Source organism: Myodes glareolus, chromosome 5 (genome assembly GCF_982192425.1).
Source record: "Myodes glareolus chromosome 5, mMyoGla1.1, whole genome shotgun sequence".
Taxonomy (NCBI): domain Eukaryota; kingdom Metazoa; phylum Chordata; class Mammalia; order Rodentia; family Cricetidae; genus Myodes; species Myodes glareolus.
In genome coordinates this window covers 88,342,372-88,365,093 of record NC_142030.1, presented here as the reverse complement: position 1 = coordinate 88,365,093, position 22,722 = coordinate 88,342,372, and the positions used below count along the sequence as shown (strand labels likewise).

Sequence of the window (22,722 nt, the reverse complement as noted above, 5' to 3'; positions counted from 1 at the left end):
GCACCAGGCATGGCTGGTCCTCCAAATGAGTGCTGGTCAGCTCCAGGTGCTTGGAGAGAACTGCGGGACACACCCAACCCACAGCATGGGTCTCTTCTTCCCACTATGGTAGAGTCGTGAGCGGTCCGCCAAGATTTATCTCTCTTCACTTCATACTGGCTATTTTCTAAAGTCTCCCTTAGATCGAAGCAGGTAAACGTGTGTGTGGAGGGGGACAGATAGTTCAAACTGTGCCCAGCCTCCTGTGAGCCCAGCAGAGAGACATCTGCTAATGGCGAAGGTACCCAACACTAGCTTTTGGCAGAGGCTGGGGACCAGGACTCCTGCGGTTTGAGAAGCATCCAGTGGATATTTGACGCCCACCATGTCACGATGTCACTGCGCTGTCGCCAAGCAGGCCCAACCCCTGGCTAGCAGTGACCACGCTCCTCTAGGAGACGCTCCTCGGCCCTCCCCCACTTCTCCTCTGCCCCCCCCCCCCCATGTCCGGAGTGCGGGGCCGGAGAACCGGGGTGGGAGGGGTTGTGTTTTAAGAAAGGGTCACAGCAGGCGAGAAGCCCGGCTGTTGAGTAAGCAGCCCCTTGCCGGGGCCGCGCTGGCGGTGGGTGTTGGAGCCCCGCTGCGGCCCCGCCCCCCGGGGCCCTGTCCGGGCGGGTGCGCGGCGCAGAGGGGAGGGCCAGCGGGGCAGGAATGCGCAGCGGGCGGGCGGGCGGCGCAGGAGGCGAGCGGCGGAACATGTAAGGGCACATCCCGCCAGCAGCCGCCCAGCGCACACACAGAGTCCAGGGGAGCGGGCGTGCGGGCGTAGAGGCGCAGGGTACCCGGCAGAGGCTCGGGGAGGTAGGAGCGCTGCGCAGGGCGAGCGGACGAGCGGCCGATCAGCATCCTCCCGCGCCTCCCGGGCGCCGCTTTCTGCCAGGCGTTCCCGGCCGCGGGCTCGGCTGGACAGGGAGCAGGGCCAGCCAGCCCAGGGCGCGAGGAGCCGGCGCTGAAGAGCCGGGACTGCCGCAGCCTCCAGCGCTGTGGGAACCTCGGGGACGCCCATGACGGCGGCGGCGACAGTGCTGAAGGAGGGCGTGCTGGAGAAACGCAGCGGCGGGCTGCTGCAGCTGTGGAAGCGGAAGCGCTGCGTGCTCACCGAGCGCGGGCTGCAGCTCTTCGAGGCCAAGGGCACGGGCGGCCGGCCCAAGGAGCTCAGCTTCGCCCGCATCAAAGCCGTGGAGTGCGTGGAGAGCACCGGGCGCCACATCTACTTCACTCTAGTGACCGAGGGCGGGGGTGAGATCGACTTCCGCTGCCCCCTCGAAGACCCCGGCTGGAACGCTCAAATCACCCTGGGCCTGGTCAAGTTCAAGAATCAACAGGCCATCCAGACTGTGCGGGCCCGGCAGAGCCTTGGGACTGGGACCCTTGTGTCCTAAACCACGAGGCATACCAATTTACCGACATGCCCCCCACCTCCATGCCCAGAGGACATGTCAGGTAAGTCCCAGAGCACTGATCCCTCTCTCTCTCTTCTTCCTCCTCTGTTCTCTTTAGAAAACCAGGGGCTTTGTTTTCCACACCAAAGCTGGACAGCCCTAGGGAAGGTTGCTGGAGCCAACAGGGTAGGATCCCAAGTCTGTGTTTGGGAAGCCTGGGCCCCTGGCAAGTGAGCAGATCTGTCTTTTCCCTAGGGTGTTAGGCAGGAGGGTCCTTAATGTGACCTAAGTATCTGAGAGGAAGACAGGGGACCTGGGAGGAAAGAGTCCAGTTTAGAGACTGATTGAACACTGACTTACGTGGTGGCCCTGTGGGATTCTACTTTCACCCAACATAGGGCTCCTGCATTGTATGACTCTCTTCCAGAATGAGTACATGTCAGAGAATTTAAGTGTTGAACTGAGGTGAACACTCACCATCTTGTAGTTATTGGAGGAGTTATAAGGGCTTGGGCACAAAACCATGGCATCCCAGCTCCCCACGTGGGACCTCAGTGGAGGGTTGGGCTGAGCCAACCACTCAACAGCTCATTTCATCCTTGATTGTGAACTTGGGGCCCTAGGAGCGAGCTATTGGGAGGGCAAGGGAGCAAGAGACATAATGGGGTGGGCTGTGGCGAGCCATCAGTTCCAGGATGGTGGGCCTGTCTATCTGCCTAGCCGTGTGTGCTCGCCAAGGCCTACTGGGTGGGAAGATGAACCTAGAAGAGATGGATGACCGAAAACTGGATGGGGCCATGAATTATTCATGATGTCTTGATTCTCCTTGAGCAGTAAGATAGAAGGTTGAAGGGTCAGTTTGTGGTCAGAATGGCTCAAGGGAGGGACCAGGAATAGAACCTAGAAGCCATGGCACTTAGTCTTCCTGCCCTCTTCCCCAGATACCACTCCTTCCCCATGGGAACCCGAGCTGGGCCAAGGAGGGGCTTATATAACTCTGGCTTTAGCTTCTCTAGTGAGAGCTTTGTCCCTCTGGACCCAACTGCACCTCGCACAGTACCTCATCCACATCCCTTCCCTTCTTCTCTGTCCCAGCAAGCAGAGTTCAGGTGAGTCTGGGGGTCATGTTTACTGCCTCCTCCCCTACACATTGTAGTGAAGCTGTACATAAAGCAAATCTACTGGGCTAAGATGGCTCCACCTTGATCCTTTAGGACCCAGAGTGGGGCAGGAGGAAGCAGTTTCCCCTGGCCACACTGGACGTAGAGTTGTGCCCACTCTCTGTACTTACCTGCTCCTCCTCTGTGGAGTCAGTCAATCTCTGCTCAAAAATAGTTTGAAAAAAATTGTTATCTGAACATTTACAGACCTTTTTTTTTTCTTGTTACTATTTCCCAAATGATATAGTGTAATCACTATTTCTATAACATTACATTGTGTTAGGTATTAAAAAGTAACACAGAGATGACTTCAAACATATGGGAGGTGTGCATATGTTATATACAAAAACTACACCCAGGTATAGAAAGAAGTTTCCAGATTTTAGCTGGTGTCCGTGGCATGTCCTGGAACCTATTTCCTGTGTGTGACAAGAGTGGCGACATTATTTTCATTTGTTCTGGTGTGGAGAGGGCCGGGAAGGCCTGGTGTGCCCAGTTTCTACCGAGTCGGCTGCTGCGACTGTCCTAACCACTGCTCTTTCCCTCCAGCTTCTCTGTCCACTCCGGTTGGTTGGGGCCTGACTGCATGTGATGTGGAGAAACCATCAGCATATGGAGGAAACGTATCATCCCGGAAGGAGCCAACCGACCAGGGGCGGAGAGCGGAAGCCAATGAGGACTGAGGATGAAGATTCAGTTCCTGGACACTGAGACTGTTCTACCTTCGAGCCACAGGCCTGGCCTCATGTATCACGATGGAGCCTTTGGGGCTCCTCCCACTCACTGATCCTGCCCTTGCTTCTGGGTTTTGCAGACTGCTGTTTGGCCCCTGACCTTGAGACATGCCCAAAGGAGGGCAGTTCCTCGTGGGGTGCTCAGCGAAGGCCTCCGAACGCAGGATCCAGAAGATGGCCACCTTACCTTAGAACAGTTGCTGGATTTGCAGATGGGGGTCTGCTGGGCATGAGGCCTGTGCCTGGGGGTCTCTTGCTGCTTAGGTCCTTTTGGGACCCCCCCACCCATCCATACCCCCTCTTTGCACACTTCTTCTCTCACCTCTGTTGCCCTCTCCTCACTTTGGTGTGGGGCCTGGAGGTGGTGGGGGTGGGGTAAGGGTTTGGCCATCACCATTTCATGCCTATTCCAGAATGAAGATGCCCAGAACTTGGGTAGTAACTACACTGTCTGCCGAGTGATATTCTTTTAACTACAGACATTTTAACTACAGCTTGGAGCATCTCTTTACTTTTTCCCCAACCTCAGTCTTTCGAAATACATAGCTTGAGGGGGTGCAGGCCCTGTACCCCCAGTAGACATGACCTCATTGGCCTTAGGAAGGAAGAGCCTCAGTGTGACTGAAGCATGTCAGGGTCCTACAGATGCTGCTTCCGTAGAAGGTGACTTTCCCCTGCTTACCCTGGAAGTGACTCTGAGTGCTGGGTTGGCTTCTCTCCCTGCTATTTACACATGCAGATGCACACATTTATAGGGGAAGTCTTCCTTAGTGGCTAGCAGTGGGGAATCATTCCTACGTGGGAAGATGCAGAGGAATTGTGGCCTTGAGTGAGACAGCGCCTGTTGCCCATCCTTCCCGGTATAACCAGCAAGTCTCCCCCGACCTGATGCCGAGCAATGGCTGCTTCAGAGTCTCTGGACCAAGGGAACCCTCAGTAATTTGAAATCTCTTTAATAACCTGTTTGCTCTTCTCATGTTTCACTCCCTCATACTTCTCTTGTTTTCTAGTCAGAATTTCCATCTCCCTTCCATGTCCCTCAGTCCTTAGAAGAAGTTCCTCCTATGTGGGATGTGAGCTCCAGCTCGCAGTTGAATATGAGTGTATGGTTTGCAAAGGAACATTTAACAACTGTCCTATTCATTATCTCCTTCCTCTATACCACTCTGCAGATAGCTTAATCCCAGCAGGTCAAAAAGCATCGTTTCCATGCCAACCTAGATCACTGCTATAAAGGCCATGTCTAAGCCAGGGTGCTGTGATCAAATGATGATGTCTTCTGAGGGTGAGGGAGTCGGCACTTGCGTGTGCCGAAAAGGAGAGAAAACTGCTCGATGCAGCTGTTAGTGGGAAAGGGTTAATTAACTCCTGTCCTCATGAAACACATTTCCCGACTACTCCAGTCAAGCCCAGGAACTGCTGGGGGTGGAGATTCAGGCTGAAAGAAATGAGGCAGCAAGCACTCGGAAATGGAGGAAGGAAGGTTTGTGAGCGCATGGATTTGGGATCAAGGTGCTATCACTCACCAAACAGTGCCTGCTGGACCAGGTCCTCTGCTCTCCAGGGGAGTTGGAGGGACCAAAAGGACGACTCAGTCTCTTGCCCTAGGAGGCCAGAGTTTAGTGGGAGACAAACCATAGCAACTGGTACAGTAGAGCTGACCGTAGGAAGCCTTGAAGCGCCAGGCAGTATTTCCTCGCCGCTCAGTGTCGACCTCAGCAGAGCTGAGAGGGCTCATTATGCCGCAGAGGGCAGCAGGGGCACATGGGCAGTGCTGAGAGTCAAGGGCAGAGGGCAGGTGCTTGGGGGACGGAGGCAGGCTCTGGTTTCTGGAGCTCCCTGCTTTAGACATTCAAACTTGGCTCCAAGTGTGCTTTGGTTCTTGCCCAAAGCCATCTTTGTTTGGTGTGTCCTTTTGCTAAGTGAGTCTCAAACCCTCTAAGGTACACCTTTGGAGACCCTCCTGTGGACCTGACACTTAGCAGGCTCCTGGCACATGTGTGTGGGTGGAGAATGTTAGAACAGAATGGATATTTACCAATATTCTGGGAGCCCTGGGTTCTCAAGAGCCCTCACTGTAGAGAGGGCTGGCGCTCTCAGAATAGGGGCGATTCAAAAGATTCACTATTTAGGGGAGTTTTGGCCTCTTTGGCAGGGAAGGGATTGCTCTGCCTTTTGAGTTCAAGGGTGCCCTTTCTGCTCTGAGTTTCCAGGGAAGAGCAAAGGCCTTCACCCTTGGAATGCTTGCTGGACTGTTGTAGGGAAAAGTCCCTTTGATGACAGGCAGGCCTGCACTGTACCAGCAGACTCTCAGGAGAGAGAAAACTGCTCAGCTGGACCTGAGGACACTGTGAGGCCAGGGAGGGGCTTGCCACAAACTCTCCCCCTGCTCTGGCAGCTGGGGCCTCACCCCGCCTGATCCATGAGTCATCAATGGGAAAATGAGACAGGGCAAGTCTCAGCCCAACAACTGGAGTCCGGTGGGGTGGGGAGGCTGAGGGGAGAAGGGATGGGCTCGTTCTGATCCAGGAGAGCTGGGTTGGGAGTTGAGGCTTTGGCAAGAGTGAGCCTGCTCCCGGGGAAGAATGGAGAAGGTGGGGGAGAGCCAGAGAGAGCCCAGAGCCGGAACTGCAGAAGAAAAGAGAGGGGTGGGTCTGCAGGCCATGAGAGGCTGTCAGCTGGAAATCCGGAGCCAATGATAAGGCGCCATGGGCAGCTGTCCCTCCAGGGCCAGGATCCAAGGACCCTAGCAAGAATGCCAGGCTGGCTGCCAGGCTGCCCCGAGGCTGTACAGAGAGCTCTGACGTGTGCCCCCCACAGCCCACCAGAGCAATCTATAGAAAATGCAATTGGTCCTTCCACCAGTACCACCAGCTGCTTGTCCCCCGCGGTGGGAGAGGCCCTCTTCCTGATAGCACCCTCTCTTTACACTCGTTTGCTTGCACAGCCATGTTCCTGCAGGTAACTGTCCCCATTCCAGTACCAGTGAAGGTCACCTCACCCTATAAGCCATTTCCTCCAGCTCCTCCCACACATTTTGGTGTCATGGCTCTGAGTTTTCATGCTCTGAGATGCCTCCCCATGACTGCCCTGCCTACAGGCTAGCCTGAGTAACCACTCTCCCTGCCGTGTGGCCATACCTTCCTCATTAGTCACACTGCGTGCAATTGCTGGTTTATATGTCTGCCTGTGCCACTGGACGGGTTAGTTCTTGGATGTGTCATCTGTGTATTCCTGGTGTCCCAGATTACCTGGCACCTGGTAGACTCAACAATAATAATGGCAGGCTGTGTCTATGTTTGCTCTGTCTCGGTCCAGGAGCAGCAGCTGCCTGTAGCGCTAAGTCTTCTGACATTGTAGTGCACAATGAGGGCAGTCCATGTCTTATGTTAAGAAACCAGAGAAGCAAAGGGACTATTCAGAGTCACACAGCAGTTAATAAGTGGTGGAGTCAACTTAGTCATGGTGGGAATCAAAGCCAGCGCTGTTAGCCAGTGCTAGATAGATTCTTACCGCGTGAGTGCATACATGACGATTTAAGCCACCAAGCGTGAACTATTTAAGCCACCATATGTGAACGACTTAGGCCATAGTTTTGCTGACAGCAGGAAGCTCAGAGGTGAAAGAACTCTTCTGTGACAAAGACGAGAACTGTCGGTGAGCTGGTGCAGGGGTGAGGGCATTTGTGCAGAAAGTGACTGGAGCCAGGCCCTGAACAAGGGTAGGACCAAGGTGGGTAAGCAGTACCTATAACTCTAGTACTTGGGAGGCTAAGACATGAAGGTCAAGAGTTTGAGGCCATACTGGGTCACACAGAGGCCATGACTCAAGCTCCCTACTCTACTTTGAAACAGAACAACAACAACAACAACAACAAAAATCAACAAGGATGGGGTCTAGCAGTGGAAAAAGACCCAGTTATCTGGGCTATCTATAGATCCAAGGCCAGGACAGGAGGAGTCTAAAGCAAAGAGGGACCTTAGGATAGGAAGGGACAACAAGAACTTTAGGGAACCTAAGGAGACTCCCAGTTCCTAATGTTGTTCCTTTGCTGGTCTGAGATGTTGGTTTCAGGACCTAAAGTCAGGGTTACCCCATCCTACAAAAGCCAAGACTCAGCAGCATCAGCCTGGGGCCTAAAAACCCATGTATAACTTTCCTGTTTCCTCCATTGCTTACTCTGGCCAGTCCACATTCCAAGAGACTCCTCAGTCCCGGACAAACTGGGACAGCTGATCAGTGACCCACTGCCTGAGATAGATGTCTCCATCTCCCATTCTTCTGATGTTCCCAGACATCTCTACGGATTTCAAGCCTACAGGCAACAACACTTTGGCCCAGAAGCATCACTTCCCTTGGCTCAGGCTGGCAATATTTCCTACTTTCATGGAGGAAGGACACCAAACCTCTAGCTGCAGGGCAAAGAGCCAGCCAGAGTCTCTCTCTCTCCCCTCTCCCCCCTCTCTGGGGTTCCATTGCCAGCTCTCTGTAAGACCCCTCTGCTAAGTTAGTCAGTTCAACCCATCCGCAGTGATATGTTAGCATTTAAAATTCACTGCGCAGGAAGCTACCGGTCTGACCAGATGTTGGTCTCCAGGAGACCCCAAGGGTATTGAGACCAAGAATGCAGGAGGGAAAAGCAGGTTGGAGCAGGGGTGTTCACTGAGGAGTCTTCGGATGCGGGATGGGATTCTGACCACAGGGAGCATTCCTGGTGGAGGAAGCTGATCGTGTAAAGATACTAGGACCAGAAAAGGTGAGGGGAGACAAGAGATACAGACAGGTTTTCACAGATCCTGGGAGCAACAGCTGAGTGCAGGCCTGGGGGCACCCAGAGCACCTCCAGGAATCTTGCTTTTTATAGTCTCTCTCTCTCTCTCTCTCTCTCTCTCTCTCTGTCTGTCTCTCTGTCTCTCTCTCTGTCTCTCTCTGTCTCTCTCTCACACACACACACCTTTAGTTTTGTTATTAAAAAATGTTTGAACCAGCCTTGTGGTGAAGGCCTGCAATCCCATCTACTCCAGGAGATTGAGACAGGGGGATGTCAAATTCAAGGCCAATCTGGGCATGGACATCTTGTCTTAAAAGGAAAGAGGGTTGTGGTATGGTTTGGGGGTAGAGATTTGCTTAGGCTGTGCAAGGCTCTGGGTTCAGTTTCCAAGTCTGAAAAACAAAACAAAACAAGTCCCAACAAACCCAAAGGAAGGTTCACTGGAAGGAACTAGAAAATGCCAAAGAAGAAAACAAAATTACCTTCACGCTTTCACCCTGAGTGTTGCCCATGGACTTCCATTTACACCAATTTCTAGGCAGATAGCTAACACCTAACATGCAACTATTAAATAACTTGCCCTGCGTTTTATGCACAGGGTTTGCTGTGTGTACTCTCTTGTGTGCTGGCTTGCTGGTTGGTTTCTTTCCCTTCCTTTTTGTTGCGCTAGGGATCAAACTTTGGGCATTGTGCGCAGTAGATAAATAATCTACCACTGAGTGTTAGCCTCCATTTTAATTTTTTATCTTTATTTATTTATGTCTATGGGTGTTTGTCTCCCTGCATGTACGTGTAACACATGCATGCCTGGTGTCCATGGGGGCCAGAAGCGGCTGTCAGATCTCCTGGAGCTGGAGTTACAGACAGTTGTGAGCTGCCATGTGGATGCTGCACATTGAATCTGGGTGTCCTGGGCCTGCAGCTTGTGCTCTGAATCACTGAGTCATGTCTCAAGAGAACCAGTCCTTCGCTGTCTTCCTTCCTTCCTTCCTTCCTTCCTTCCTTCCTTCCTTCCTTCCTTCCTTCCTTCCTTTCTTCCTTTTTTTTTGTTGCTTTCTCTGGGGTGTAGGTGTAGGCTTCTCATTCGTCTCCTGGCTCTCCAGACCTGAAATAATTACACAAAAACTTTATTAATTGCAATAGTGTTTTGCCAATAGTTTAAGCGTATTTCTAGCTAGCTCTTACATCTTAATTAATCCATTTCTATTAATCTGTGTATTGCTGTCGTGCAGTTGTGGCCTACCGGTAAAGTTCTGTTGTCTCCTGAAGTGGCTACATGGCTTCTCTTTGACCCCTCCTATTCTCACCTCTATCTGCTTGGAATTCCCACCTTGCCCTGTTCTGCGCTGCAATAGGCTCAAAGCAGATTCTTTATTAACCAATGATATTCACAGCATACAGAGGAGAATCCCACGTCGCTGGGGTGTGGAAGGCTAAGATGACCGCAGTACTACCCAGGTAGGGTGGCCAGGTCCCCATTGGGAAGTGGATGGGATTGTGCTAAGCATTGTGTTTTAGGATGGGGGTTGGTGGACCCACCAGAATGGGGAGCTGAGCTGGGTAGCAAAGTGAGATTGAGGTGACTGTGACCACTCACTCAAGGCAAGTACTTAGGCATTCCTGTCGTCTGTATAGAGGTGGCCCAGTGGCTCTGAGAAATGGGGTTCACATCACAGGCCTGAGTGCAAATCTTCACTGCCTTTCACATCAGGTTATTTGGCACCCCACGGAAATGGGGGTGTTAATAGCCCTGCTTTCTAGGATCACCCTGAGAAGTAATTGAGAGAATGCCTGTAAAGTAGATAAAGCACAGAGATAGCACACTTTAAGTGTTTGTTTTTACAGTAGCGTAACAATCCTCCCAGCAGCCTTGCTCCACCTAATCCCCACTTAGCAAAAGGCACGTAATTACCGCTGTAAATTAGCACCACTTACCAAGTGCCTTTGCCTAATCCCAATGCCCAGCTTTTATGGAGTGTGCTCCAAGTTTCCTCGACCCAGTGCTAGGCTTAACTTTCTTTCAAGGGAAGGGAAGGTCCACACCTTAGGGATAATGGAGCTAACACCCAGAGAAGTTAAAACAGTGGCTGAGACACCTCAAACGCAGATGGTGGCTCAGGGTGGACTCTTTGACCCTTGTCTTACGGTTGCTATCGCTGTGATGAAACACCATGACCGAAAGCAACTTTTGGAGGAAACGGTTTGTCTGGCTTACATTTCTACATTGTAGTCTTGAAACTCAAACCGTGCAGAAACCTGGAGATAGGAACTGAAGCAGAGGCCATACAGGTGACCCCCTTACTGTCTTGTTCATCATGGCTTGCTCAGTTTGCTTTTTTAAAGAACCTAGGACCACAAGCCTGAGGGTAGCCTCACCCACAATGGACAGGGCTCTCCCTCATCAATCGCTAACTAAGAAAATGCTTTACAGTTAGATCTTATGGAGGAATTTTCTCATCTGAGGTTCCCTTCTGTCAGATGACATAAGACCAGCCAGGACAACCCTCCTTCCCATCTTTTGCATTTCCAGCTTTGAAGATGGCGAGAAGGCATGGCTCTCTCCAGTTTCCGCCGTAGGCCGACTGCAGTGCCGCAGTATTGCTATCACCAGGATGGCTCGGCGGGCTGCAGTGTGGTACAGCTCAGAGCCCGTCTAGCATCCTCCTCCCCAGTTCCCCACCATCACCGTAGAAGGGACTGTGAGCAGAACAACCTGTCTGAGTTTACAAGTAGCTCAGTACGTTTTCTGGTTACAAACCGCGTGCCAGCAGCTAGCATTCCCTACTGCTCTGGTGGCCTCCCACCTGCCCGGGAGGGTGATTTCTCCTGTGGGTCAAATATAGACCCCTGTTGCCAAGTCTCTAAAAGCCCCAACCCCTCTTTCTTCAGCCGTCAATCATGTTTCCCTTGTCATCATTTCTGTGTTCCAATCTAAGGCTCTGACTTACAGAGCCATCAGATGTGACCTATATTCTCATAACAGCTCTGTCCTGTGATCTTACCGTGTCACCCAACTACCCCGGGTGTGTTTCTTGATACAGACAATAAATCTAAGGCTCTGGGGAGCAGCGTGACTTTCCTGTGGTTGGGAAAAGACCTCCAATCCAATACCTAATCTGGAATCAGAGACAAGTGTCCCCTCTCAGGGTGGCAGTGGCTGCTGTTAGTGGCCTGCATGCATCAGGACTGACTTCAAGTTCAGGGAAAGGATGCTTTCCTTCCAGTGCTTCCTCCTGGCCTGAGTGTAGCTAGTCTGTATGACAAGCCTCTTTTCATCACACACATTGCCCATGCCCATGCCAGCCTGAGATACTTTCCTGCCTACACAATACAGACAGAGGTCCTTCTGGCTGCAGCAATTACGCCCCTGCTCTTGTGCTTAGCTGTTCCTGACTTGGACAGAGCCTGGCCACTGAAATAGATGCAAACTCTCAGTTATTCACTGCTCTGGGCTGGAAGATACAGGAGGCCAGGACTCCCGACCTCTGGTTGTACTCTCTGCTGGATTCCCAGGCCAGTAGCTGTCTGCATCAGAGTTGTACATGGAGGGAGACAGAAAGGGAGAGAGGAGGGATGGAAGTACAGAGGAAGGAGAGAAGGAGAGAGAGAGAGAGAGAGAGAGAGAGAGAGAGAGAGAGAGAGAGAGAAGAGTGTGTGTGAGGCCTATTGACTGGCAGGGCAGGTGTCTCGAGTATAACTGGCCATGAGCTGGACGCCCGGATCTGTTGGCACATTTAAGAACAGATGAAGCCTGGAAGAAGGCAGAGGTCAGGGGTACCTTCTGGGTCCTCATTCACACTGGGCTGTTACCCAGTCCTACGACTTTAAGCACATCTCTATTACTGGCCTGACTTGCCCTCCTTATAAAATCGAAGCTGACCAGTACTTACCAATCCAGCAAATGAGCAGAAATGGGTGCTCAATAAAAGACCACAACCTACTGGGCATGGCGGTATATGTTTGTCATCCCAGTAATCAGGAGACTGAGGCAGGGGGATTATAAGCTTGAGGTTAGCCTGAGCTGCACAGCGAGACTCTGTTTAATAACAACGACAGAGTCAGGCATAGTCCCAAGTGCTTGCAAGGTAGAATTCGAGACCAGCCTGCTCTACATAGAGGGTTCCAGGATATCTAGGGCTCCATAGAGAAACATGGTTTCAATTAAACATACAACACACACATGCACATACACACGTGCCCAAAGCAAGGCTAGACATGCAGCTTAATGGTAGAGCACTTACCCAGCACACACGAGGTCCAGGATCCAATTCTCCACATTCCAAAACCCAAACCAACCCAAATAAAACAAACAACAATAACACAAAAAAAAAAACCCAAACCTCAGTGGTGATTCTGAAGTGTTCAGCTCACAGGGCTGAGGTTCAGGGATCTGTTTGTCAGGGGTCATTAACAGCGCTAGATGCAGAGAAATCAAGGCTTCGATACTTACTGCTTAATGGGTTCAGGGTCCAGGTGATTTGTTGAGATTAAGTGAATGAACACGAACACACACACACACACACACACACACACACACACACACGCACACACACACCCTGCAGGTGTGATACATCCACTTAGCTTGACATGCCAGGGTGCAGCGAGTGCTACCTAGTGAAGTTAATGAGGACTCAGCTCTCATTCCCCTATTTTTGGTGACTTTCTATCACTGCAGCTTGTCGGGGTTTTCTTTGTTGGATCCCGCCAGTGTCTAAATAGCGGAGAAGAGAGTTCCCTAGGGAAATTGGGGCTCTGGCTTGCTTCATTTACTGTTCTGGGCCTCAATTTCCACAAATGTAGACTAGGAAGCAGGGTCATTTTCCTTCCATGGATTGTTAGTCCCCTTTGTTTTGGGTACAGCATCTCATAGAACCTTGTTGTGTAGCTGAAGATGGCTTTGAACTTCTGATTTTGCCCTACCTCTGGAGGGCTGAAATGGTGGGATCACAGGCATGTGCCACCGTGCCTGGTTTTGTGTAGTGCTTGGAGGTGGAAGCCAGGCCTTAGTGAATGTTAGGTGGGCAAGCGTCACATATTCCCATCCCTGTGACTTGCCTCTAACCAGCAGAGTGGGGTGGATGTCACCTCTGTTGTAAGACTCCATAAGATTCTGACTTCCCTCCTGTCTGTCCTGACTCTCTTTCCCTTGTTGGCTTTGATAACACAAGCCTCTTGCTTTGAAGAACTGCTACCAAGAAACTGAGAGTGGTCTTGCGCCAGCATCGTCATCTCCCTTTCTAGTTAGGTGGGGGCTGCATCACCTTGCCCCTCCCAGACCTGGCCCTGCTCCTGGTACAGTGTGAGTCCAGCAAGTGAGTGCTGAGGGGTTGAGACCCTGGAGTCTCTCTCCCCCATTACCTCCCAGCTCTCCACAGATCTGGCAGTTTGGTTTCTCGGAAAGTGTGCTGGCCTCGCTGTAATTACTGACTCCTGGAAGACTCCAGAATGCCCCTGGGTGGGAGAGTGGGAGGCAGACGGGCAAGCCCAGAGCAGACACTCAAGGCTTACCGAAAGGGTCGTTTGTATTTGAAGACAGAGTCTCACTATGTGGGCCAGGCTGACAGGGGACTCAGGGTTCTCCTACTTCGGCCCCGCTTAGCGTTAGTCTCCCAACTACAGTCCTGTGTCACCACATCAAGCTGGCCCAATAGACTTGGAGGACACATCAGTCACCAAGAAGCTGAGATCTGATAGTGGAAGGGCCTGGCTTTCCTGTCTCCTACTTAGGGAACATGCACTCAACAGCTGGCTTGCTAAACCCAGGTGTCCTACCTTCCTGCCTCAGGGGGATGGTCCCAGGCCAGACTGATGTTCTTGGCCAGTGCAGTCCCAGGGCATGGCTGAGGAGACTCCTTGACTCCTTGAAAGAGAAAAGTGACAACCACACAGGGAAAGATCCTCTGGACCACAGGGCGATCGGCTTCATTTATCACAGGGATTCTCAACCTGTGGGTCGTGACACCTCTGAGAGTCACATATCAGATATTTACATTATGATTCACGACAATAGCAAAATTACAGCTATGGAGTAGCAACAAGATAATCTTATGGTCGGGGGTGGCCCCAACATGAGGAACTGTGTTAAAGGGTTGCAGCGCTGGGAAGACTGAGAACCAGTGCTCTATCGGGTAAGGAGGCACTGGTTTCTTGTCGTTACTGAGAGAAACCATTCCACCCCTTGTAACTTACCCCAGAAGCTCACTTTCTCAGGGCTCCGGAGGCCAAAGGCTATAGTCCTCCTGTGAGCCAAAATCAAGATACCGGCTGGCTGCATTCCTGCTGCAGGCTCCAGGTGAGGAGTTCCCGGTCTCTCTTGCCTCGGGTGCCTCCAGGTATACCATGGTTTCTGCAGCATGAGCAATCCCTGCCTCCCTGGTCACAGTGCTTTCTGGTCTGTCTGCCATCTCAATGTGCCTTCTTCATACGAGGACAATTTTGGTAGCATTTACACTCCACAGGGGTCATCAAAATCTCTTGAGATACCACCTCAAGATCCTTAAGGTGATTACAGGTTTGAGGGACTTTATGGACCTTTGGGGCTTCATTATTATCCTACTCCCAAAGGGTGCCCCCAGAGGGGAGAAACTGAGGCACACACACACAGCACGGGCAGTGACAGTATTAGATTCTCTCCTGGAAACTGAAGCCTGGAGTTTGAACTCCCAGATCCACGTCTCAGCCACTAACTACTGTCCCCACATGAGTCATGTGTCGAGGCCCAGGACAGGCAGAGCCAGTTCTGCCTTTATCCATCTTGGTATCCAGAGCCAGGGTTCTTCTGGACCCCTTGACTCCTCTATCCTGCCCTGACTCTCCCTCTGGCGCCGCGTGGGAGGCCCTGGCTTCGAGACAGAGGAGTCTGACCTCACAGCAAGAACTCAGCTTTTCCTGTCACTGTGAGAGAGAGAAGCATCTCTCTCCAGCATGGGCTGCTCAGCCACACAGTGTAGGAGGCCAGGAGGCTGTAAATCCCCTGCCCGCCCACGGAAACAGCTGGGTCCTGGGCACATCCTGTGGACTTAACCCCTTGTGAACTCTCCCTTTGGGCTGAGCTGGGAGGAGGTGGGAAGCTTCTTCAGGGCCAAACAGCGTTTCTGCTGCTGTCTGTGAAGCTGGCAGCTGGCCCTGGTACTGTTTATTGAGGGGACTTGAGACTGACCCTCCTGCCCAAAGTCAGGAAGGGCTGGGCTAGTTAACTCTTGGTATGGCTGGCAAAGACCAGGAAGGGCGTGGCCTTGGGCTCAGGAGCCTCCTTCGCAGGAGCCATTTCTACCACCCAGGAGGCCCATTGTGCTGAGCCAGGCCATGGGGGAGGGGAATGTGGGATAAATCTAGGACCAGCTGGCCATGCTGCACACACACCTGGCCCAGGGCAGGGCTGCTGACAGCAAGCTGCTTGCTTAGCTCTCGCCTAGCAGGATGGAAGCTGTCCAGGGAGCAGGGGCTATGTTTGTCTTTGGCAGACACTAAATTCTCTATAAATGACTCCGTGGATGCTGACAGTTTCCAGCTCTCCCCAAGCATGTCTCCTCTCCTTTTCTCCCTCCCTCCTTCCCTTCCTGTCTCACTATACAGCCCAGGCTGGCATGAAATGCTGAGTTCTCCTGCCTCTGCCTGCTGAGTGCTGGGATTACAGGTGTGAACTACCAAGACTGCTTTAATATGAGGTGGCTTCTCCACCTAGTGCTGGGGGTTGGGGGTCAAACTCAGAGGATTGCATGTGCTGCTATGTGTTTAGGCCCCCTTCTCTGCATCTTCTTTCAAAAAATTTTTAATTAATTAATTATTTGTGTTTTATGTCTGAGTGCTCTGCGTGTCTGTCCTCATGCCAGAAGAGGGCGCCAGATCCTGTTATAGATGGATGTGAGTCACTATGTGTGCTGGGAATCGAACTCAGGACCTATGGAAGTGCTCTTAACCGCTGAGCCATCTCTCCAGCCCTTCTTTCAAAAATTTTTTAATTAGTTAACTTGCTTTTGTTTGTATGCATATGGGCGAATGCATGCTGTGGTGTGTGTGTGTGTGTGTGTGTGTGTGTGTGTGTGTGTGTGTGATTGTAAAGACAGCTTTCAAGAAGTGGCTTTTCTCTTCTGCCATATGGGTTCCTGGGATCAAATTCAGATCAAGTTTGGCACCAAGCTTCTTACCTGCTGAGCCATCTCATCCCTTTTTTTTTGCCTCTTCCGACATCATATTTATATGATTCTGTTACTGAATGCCTGCCATTCTAAGATGCCCAATACAGGACTGGAAACTCTCAGGCTTTCACCTGACCCCATGTTCTAACTTCTGTTTCTTTCCCCTCCTGTTGGCCATGTATCTGCCAGGGCGCCTTCAATATCTTCATTGATTGATTCTTCAGCCCCACAAAGATAAATAATGACAATATTTAATTGAATGTTACTCGAGGGTTAGAGTTGAGGGACAGGGACGTCAAGGGGGTCCAGTTACAGCACTTCCCAGATGGACTGTGCATAAACCTGGTGGGTCAGGCCTGGTCTTGGTCGGCTATGAGCTGCTCGTGCCTTAAGCCACAGCAGAAACACAAAGGTTCTAGAGAGCCCTCTCAGGATGCGACAGCCGGTGCCAGGCTGGTCAGCAGGACAAGGAGCCCTTGTGTCGGCTCAGGCATCAGATCCTGCTCCACCTCCCCGGCCCTGGGGGTTGGGGGACAGCAGTAGTCGGAAGTTCAGATCCCGAGGAGGCTGCAAGCATATGCTGCAGGGCTTCTGCTGGGACTGGGGTCACCTGGAGGTCTCCAGGGAGCTGGGATGGAGCTGGGAACAAACTCTGGCTGCTGGAGCCTAGGGGTGTGGTGGGGTGTGCTGGGGGTGGATGGGTGTGGGTTTGTAGCCTTCCTTGTACAGAAATGTTAAAGTTTCTAGACATTTTTTTTCCTTTGATCCTCACCAAAAAAAAAAAAAAAACAAACCTGGAGTTGAGTGCAAAGGGTGATTAACCACACTTCACAGGGGGAAAACAGCCGGAGAGACAAGGGTTGTCAGTGGGGCTATCTAGAGACAGGAAAAGGATGTTTTGGGGTCACACCCCTGGGTAGGGGGCTGGAAAGTGGGCAGAGAGCAGTTTGCTAAGGGATCTTTCTGTTCAGAAGCCCAAGGCCACCTGGGGGTGGACCTTCTCTACTGTGAAGGTCGGGGTCTTCTCATTCATCCTCCTCCTTCCTCAGCCTCCCCATTCATCCTGGGCAGTCCCCTGGGAGCCTAGGTCAGGCCTGCAACATTCCGGAGAAAGGAGGTGCTGAAGAGCTGGTCCAGGGAAGCGCAAGGGCCAGGAGGACAGCCACATCTACCTCGCTTTTCCTTGAAATTCCCCACACACTGGGCGTTTGGCAGGAGTCCGGAATGTGCTTCATCGGAACAATTTGTCTTTCATGGTCCTTTTGCATCAATCAGCCCATTGTTCAATGTCTCTGCTTGGACCACTCTGGCTAGTTGAGGCCTCCCAGTGCTTGTGGGGGACGGGTTAGGAAAGAGAGGGTGCAAATGGGAAAGGGCGACCTCTGGTGACCCAATCTGTAAACACTCCGGTTCCCTGGTTGAGCATTTCCCCAGTGTGGCTCCCACTGACTGGAAACAGAACCAGGAGAGAAATACTTTGGGAGTTTAGAAGGCATTAATAACACAGGTAGGTCAGGCACTTGAGGAAAAGAGGGCACTGTTGTGAGGGGAAAAAAAAAAGGACCGTCTACCTGATCAAGCCCGCAATCCTTGCCGGGATGGCCGGCCATCCTCTCTCGGCCTAGGGATTTATTGATGAAATGAATGAGTTTGGGCTAGAGGACCACATCTAATACTTCCAAAGTCCCTTCGATTTTGATCTGCCTTTGAATCTGGGGTTTGAATCCTAGGTCTCCTATCTGCTAGCAGGGCGCCAGCTAGTTACCTTGATGGGCTTTAGCTTCTCCATCTTGTGAATGAGGATAGCAGCGCCCTTAGTGCCTGCCACGTGTGGGTTCTGCGTTTGGGAATTAGTCTTCTAATTTCGTTGTAATCATCCCAATCCATATGTGTGGAACTCGGCTTCATCTGCATTAAGTGTAGTGCTGGGCAATTCTAATTGTCTGAGGCACAGATTTGCTGAGGCTGCATAAGGTGATTCTCTGGCCTCTTGTCCTAGTGTGTGTGTGTGTGTGTGTGTGTGTGCTTTAAAGATTTACCTGTTTACTTTTATGTGTGTGAGTGTTTTGCCCGTGGGTATGTATGTGTGCCTAGTGAGAGCCCGGTGCCTGCTGAGGTTAGAAGAAAGTGCCCCCCTTAACTGGAGTCACTAGACGAATGCTGGAAATCGAACCCAGGTCCTCTGTAAGAGCAACAAGCCTTCTAACTGCTGAGCCATCTCTCCAGCCCCAACAAGTGCTCTCTTAAGGTTTATATAGTGCTATTTTGGGTGGAGTGGTATATTAATGCCTTTTGTGGGTGATCTTACTATGTCTGTCAAGCAGAGAGAGTACAGGTATCCTCTCTGGGGTTCCTAAATGCAAGAAGGCTGTGATGTACCTCACGGCGAAAGTACGTAAGGCAGACCATTTCCAGGAAGGGGTGCATTACAGTGATGCTGCCTGGGTATTCAACGTAACGGGCTGTATGTATTCAACAAGGGGTCTTTAGGCAGAAATGACCACAATATACACTATGAATTGATTGGTTCATAATCAGATGGTGTCCAGGGACTCCCAGGAACCAAACCCTGTGCTTTTTTCTAGAGCAAGTGGTCTCTATGTGCTGATCGAGTGTGTGAGTGACTTTATAGACCGTGATTCCTGCGAATAAGGAATATCTAGGGCTGGAGAGATGGCTCAGCGGTTCAGAGCATTGTCTGCTCTTCCAAAGGTCCTGACTTCAATTTCCAGCAACTACATGGTGGCTCACAACCATCTGTAATGCGGTCTGGTGCCCTCTTCTGGCCTGCAGGCAGACACACAGGCAGAACACTGTATGCATAATAAATAAATATTTTTTAAAAAGAAATAGCTATAGTCATTTCACAGCGTGTCGACTTTGGGTTCCCAGCAGTGCAGCTGTCACTTGCTGTCCCACGATGTGTGTGTCCACCTGTCTGCTCCTGAAGCCTCTGGCTCTCATGTGGGCCTTAGATCCCCATGTGCCAAGAAGCGGGATCCTCAAGAATGTATCCTCAGAGACACATCAGCCCAGCTTCGACGCTCCTGCCTGGAACTTCCTTCATGAACGCTTAGTTCACTGGGTTCCAGTCAAAGGCCAGCACAGCTCTGGGTGACTAACAAAGGCTCTTTTCACTGACATGACCTCATAGATCCTCTCAACAATAGCAGGGTGGTGGCATCCCGGCTCCCTTTCTACCGATGAGCCTGGAGTTCACAGAGGCTAAGTAAGCAGGCCAAGGTCACCCAGTATGTTGGCAGCGGAGTCAAATTCCACTGTCTTTCCACCATGAAACCAACGCTCTGAAGGAGGGAAGCGCCAGACGTTGTTATTGATGCTTCCCTGTGAAGGAGTGCATTAAAGTCCCCAAGGAAGTCGGCTGGGAGCAGGTGAGCGATACACATCTGAGCACCCACTCTCTAACTTCTGCCTCTGCTTGCAGCTGCCTCCCTCCTCCCACCTTCCATGACCTGCAATCCCCATGGGAAGCGCCAGTTACCTGCCCCTGCCACAGCTCCGGTTCTGAAAACCAGTTCTGGGGCTCCTGCATCCCGAGAGCAAACAGGACGCTCTGGCCTGCAGGAGGGTCCTGTCCACAGTGCCCAGCCAGTATTCAGGCAGGGAAATCCACGATCAGAAGAAGGCAGATGCTCTATCTGAGGAGGGTTTCCTGGTCTGGTTTTCAGACAGCTGCTTCTTGTTACATCTACACAGTCAAGAAAATTCCTTGTCCTTCTCAAGTCTGTACTACAAGGGTACCGATCCCGTTCAGGAGGCTGCTCCTCCGTGACCCGATCACCACCCAAAACTCCATCTCCTATACCACCCAGCAGGGATTATGGTCCCAATACATGAATATTTCCTTTCTTCACAGGCTTTTCGAGCTCCTGAGCGGGAGAAGCCCCTAGACAGGCCTGGGTGGAGCGCACATCACTGTCAACATTCTACCTCCCCAGCCTCCATTTTCTTCCACTTCATTGACGCCTCTAACTTTTCCTCCCTGAGAAAGCCACCGTCTCTGGGACATGGGTGCCCTTCATTTCCAGAAACCCCACACACTTTGGCCTCCCTCCTTCCCCACCCAGGGACTGTATTCTGGTATGCTTTTTTTCTTTCCATCTCTTAAAAGAATTATCACGACCAAGTAAACATAGTAAAATTTACTTCTGACCATGGTGGCCTTATAATCTCCACGCTTGGGTGAGTAAAGGCAGGAGGACCGTGAGTACAAGGACAGCCTTAGCTATCTAGCAGGGCTAACCTGGACAACAAGAGGCCCCTCTCAAAACTCAAAATAAATGAAAAAGTATTGCCATGTTGATCACCTCTAAGCGTCAAGTCACTATTCCCACCGGGGTGTGACAGTCAACCCCACCAGTCCACAGCGATCTTCGTCTGGCAAACTGGAAAGCATCAGTTTGTGATGATCTTCAGCAGGACCACATCCCCCCGCTCCCCACTGCCCCCCTTTAGCCCTGGACATCTTCCTTCTGGGTTTTGTCTTCTGGATCTGACTGCTCCAGAAACCTCATCGAAGGAGACTGATGTCTTTCTGCCATTTGTCTTTTTGTCACTGGTTTGTTGTTTTCCTCAAAGCTCAGCCCTGTCATAGCCCGTGTCAGGATTTCCTCCCTTCCGAAGGGAGAAGCTGATTCTGTTGTGTAGACACGCCGTGTTGTGTTGGTTGATTTCTCTGTCAGCGGATCTTTGGCGGCTGTGAGCAGGAGTGTGCAAACATCATGCTTTCTAATCTTCGTGTTGAGCTTTTGTGGGAGTGTCTCGATGTTCTCGATGTATAGCGCAGGCTGGCCTCCGAGTTTCACTATGTAGCCCAGGCTGGCCTCAGAGTCTCACTGTGTAGCCCAGGCTGGCCTCAGAGTCTCACTGTGTAGCACAGACTGGCCTCAGATTCACAGTCCTCTGCCTCTCCCTTCCAGAATGCTGGGATTACAGGTATGTACCGCCATGTCCGACAGCTGCACTTTTGAATCTTTTTTTTTTCTTTTTTTTCTTTCTTTTTTTTCCAAGACAGGGATTTCTCTGTGTAGCAGCCTTGGCTGTCTTGGAACTCACTCGGTGGACCAGGCTGGCCTTGAACTCACAGAGATCCTCCTGCTTCTGCCTCTTCTGGGATTAAAGGCATGTACCACCACCACCACCTGGTGTACTTTTGAATCTTTGGGGTATATATCCAGAAATACAATTCCTATATCATACAATAAATTCATTTTTAATTAAAATTTTTAGATTTATTTCTTTTATCTTATGTGTATGAATGTTTACTTAAACGTATGTATATGTGTCATATGTGCCTGGTACCTGATGAGGTCAGAAGAAAGTGTCAGGACCCCTGGAACTGAGGAGTTCCGGTTACATCTACAGGCCTACCATGCAGGTGCTGGGAACTGAACCCAGGTCCTCTGCAAGAAGCCAGTGCTTTCGACGGTGAGCCATCTCTTCAGTCCCTGCTAGCTTTACTTTTCAGATTGTGAGGCCCTGCCATACTGTTTTCTGCAGATCTCTCCCAGCTGGACTCCCACCGACCATGCACAAGGCTCCAAATCCTCCACTTCCCGACCGACAAGCATTCTTTCCTCTGTTTGCTGCAGCCATCCTATTGAGCGGTCTGCAGTGTTTGCTTCTGAGACGGTGTCTTCACATGGGCCAGGCTGAACTTGAACTTGCAATCAGTTTCCTGACTCTCTCAGTACTGGGTCCGCAGGTGTGCGTTTCCACACCAGTCTGGCAGGCAGTTTTGATTTGCATTTCCCTAATGGATGGTGAAGGTGGACACTGTTTTATATTCTATTTGACCATTTACATAGCTTCTCTGGAGAAATGTGTATATTCAAATCCTTTAATCTGCGTGGGTGGCTCTCCCAAGTGACTGTCAAGCTACCTACTCCATTTCACACTTAAAGTAGGACTTTCCCTGTAGTCATCTGTTTTTTAATATTTATTTTTAATTGATATACTTTGGTGTCTTTTAGTGATTTATTTTATTTTATGTACATTGGTGTTTTGTCTGCATGTGTGTCAGAGCCTCGGAACTGGAGCTACAGATAGTTGTGAGCTGCCATACGGATGTTGAAAATTGAACCTGGGTCCTCTGGAAGAGCAGCCAAATTCTTAACTGCTGAGTCATCTCTCCAGCCTCGCCATATTTGTTTTCACTTTTATTTTGTGGTGTTAGGGAGCAAATTTGGGGCTTTATGCATTTTAGGCAAGGGCTCTACTACTGATCCGTATCCCCAGTCTTAGTTACATTTTTAAGTATCATTTTATTATATTTTAATAGGTTACTGTATTGCTCATTCTGTATTATTCATATATAAATGAATATTCATATACAAATATTATATATACACACATATATATATATATATATATATTAGAGAGAGTACTCAGACTGAAGTACTTGCTATGTAACCTAGGCTAATCTCAAACTTGTAATTCTCCTGCCTCAGCCTCTTGGGATGATAAGTGCATAACACC

The 22,722-nt window shown here is 50.9% G+C and overlaps 1 protein-coding gene and 1 long non-coding RNA gene across 2 annotated transcripts; both read left to right on the top strand.

The window, feature by feature from the left end:
- Positions 1-706: 706 nt before the first annotated feature.
- Positions 707-3,760, top strand: Phlda3 (pleckstrin homology like domain family A member 3). The gene is made up of 2 exons (XM_048430884.3): positions 707-1,482; positions 3,131-3,760. Exon 1 carries the CDS (start codon positions 1,044-1,046, stop codon positions 1,419-1,421), a length of 378 nt encoding a protein of 125 aa, XP_048286841.1. The 5' UTR covers positions 707-1,043; the 3' UTR covers positions 1,422-1,482; positions 3,131-3,760.
- Positions 3,761-19,370: 15,610 nt separating this feature from the next.
- LOC146894975 (uncharacterized) lies at positions 19,371-20,400 on the top strand. Its single transcript, XR_015001163.2, has 2 exons — positions 19,371-19,616; positions 20,102-20,400. It is a non-coding gene; the product is annotated as an uncharacterized LOC146894975 (long non-coding RNA).
- The last annotated feature ends 2,322 nt before the right edge of the window (positions 20,401-22,722 follow it).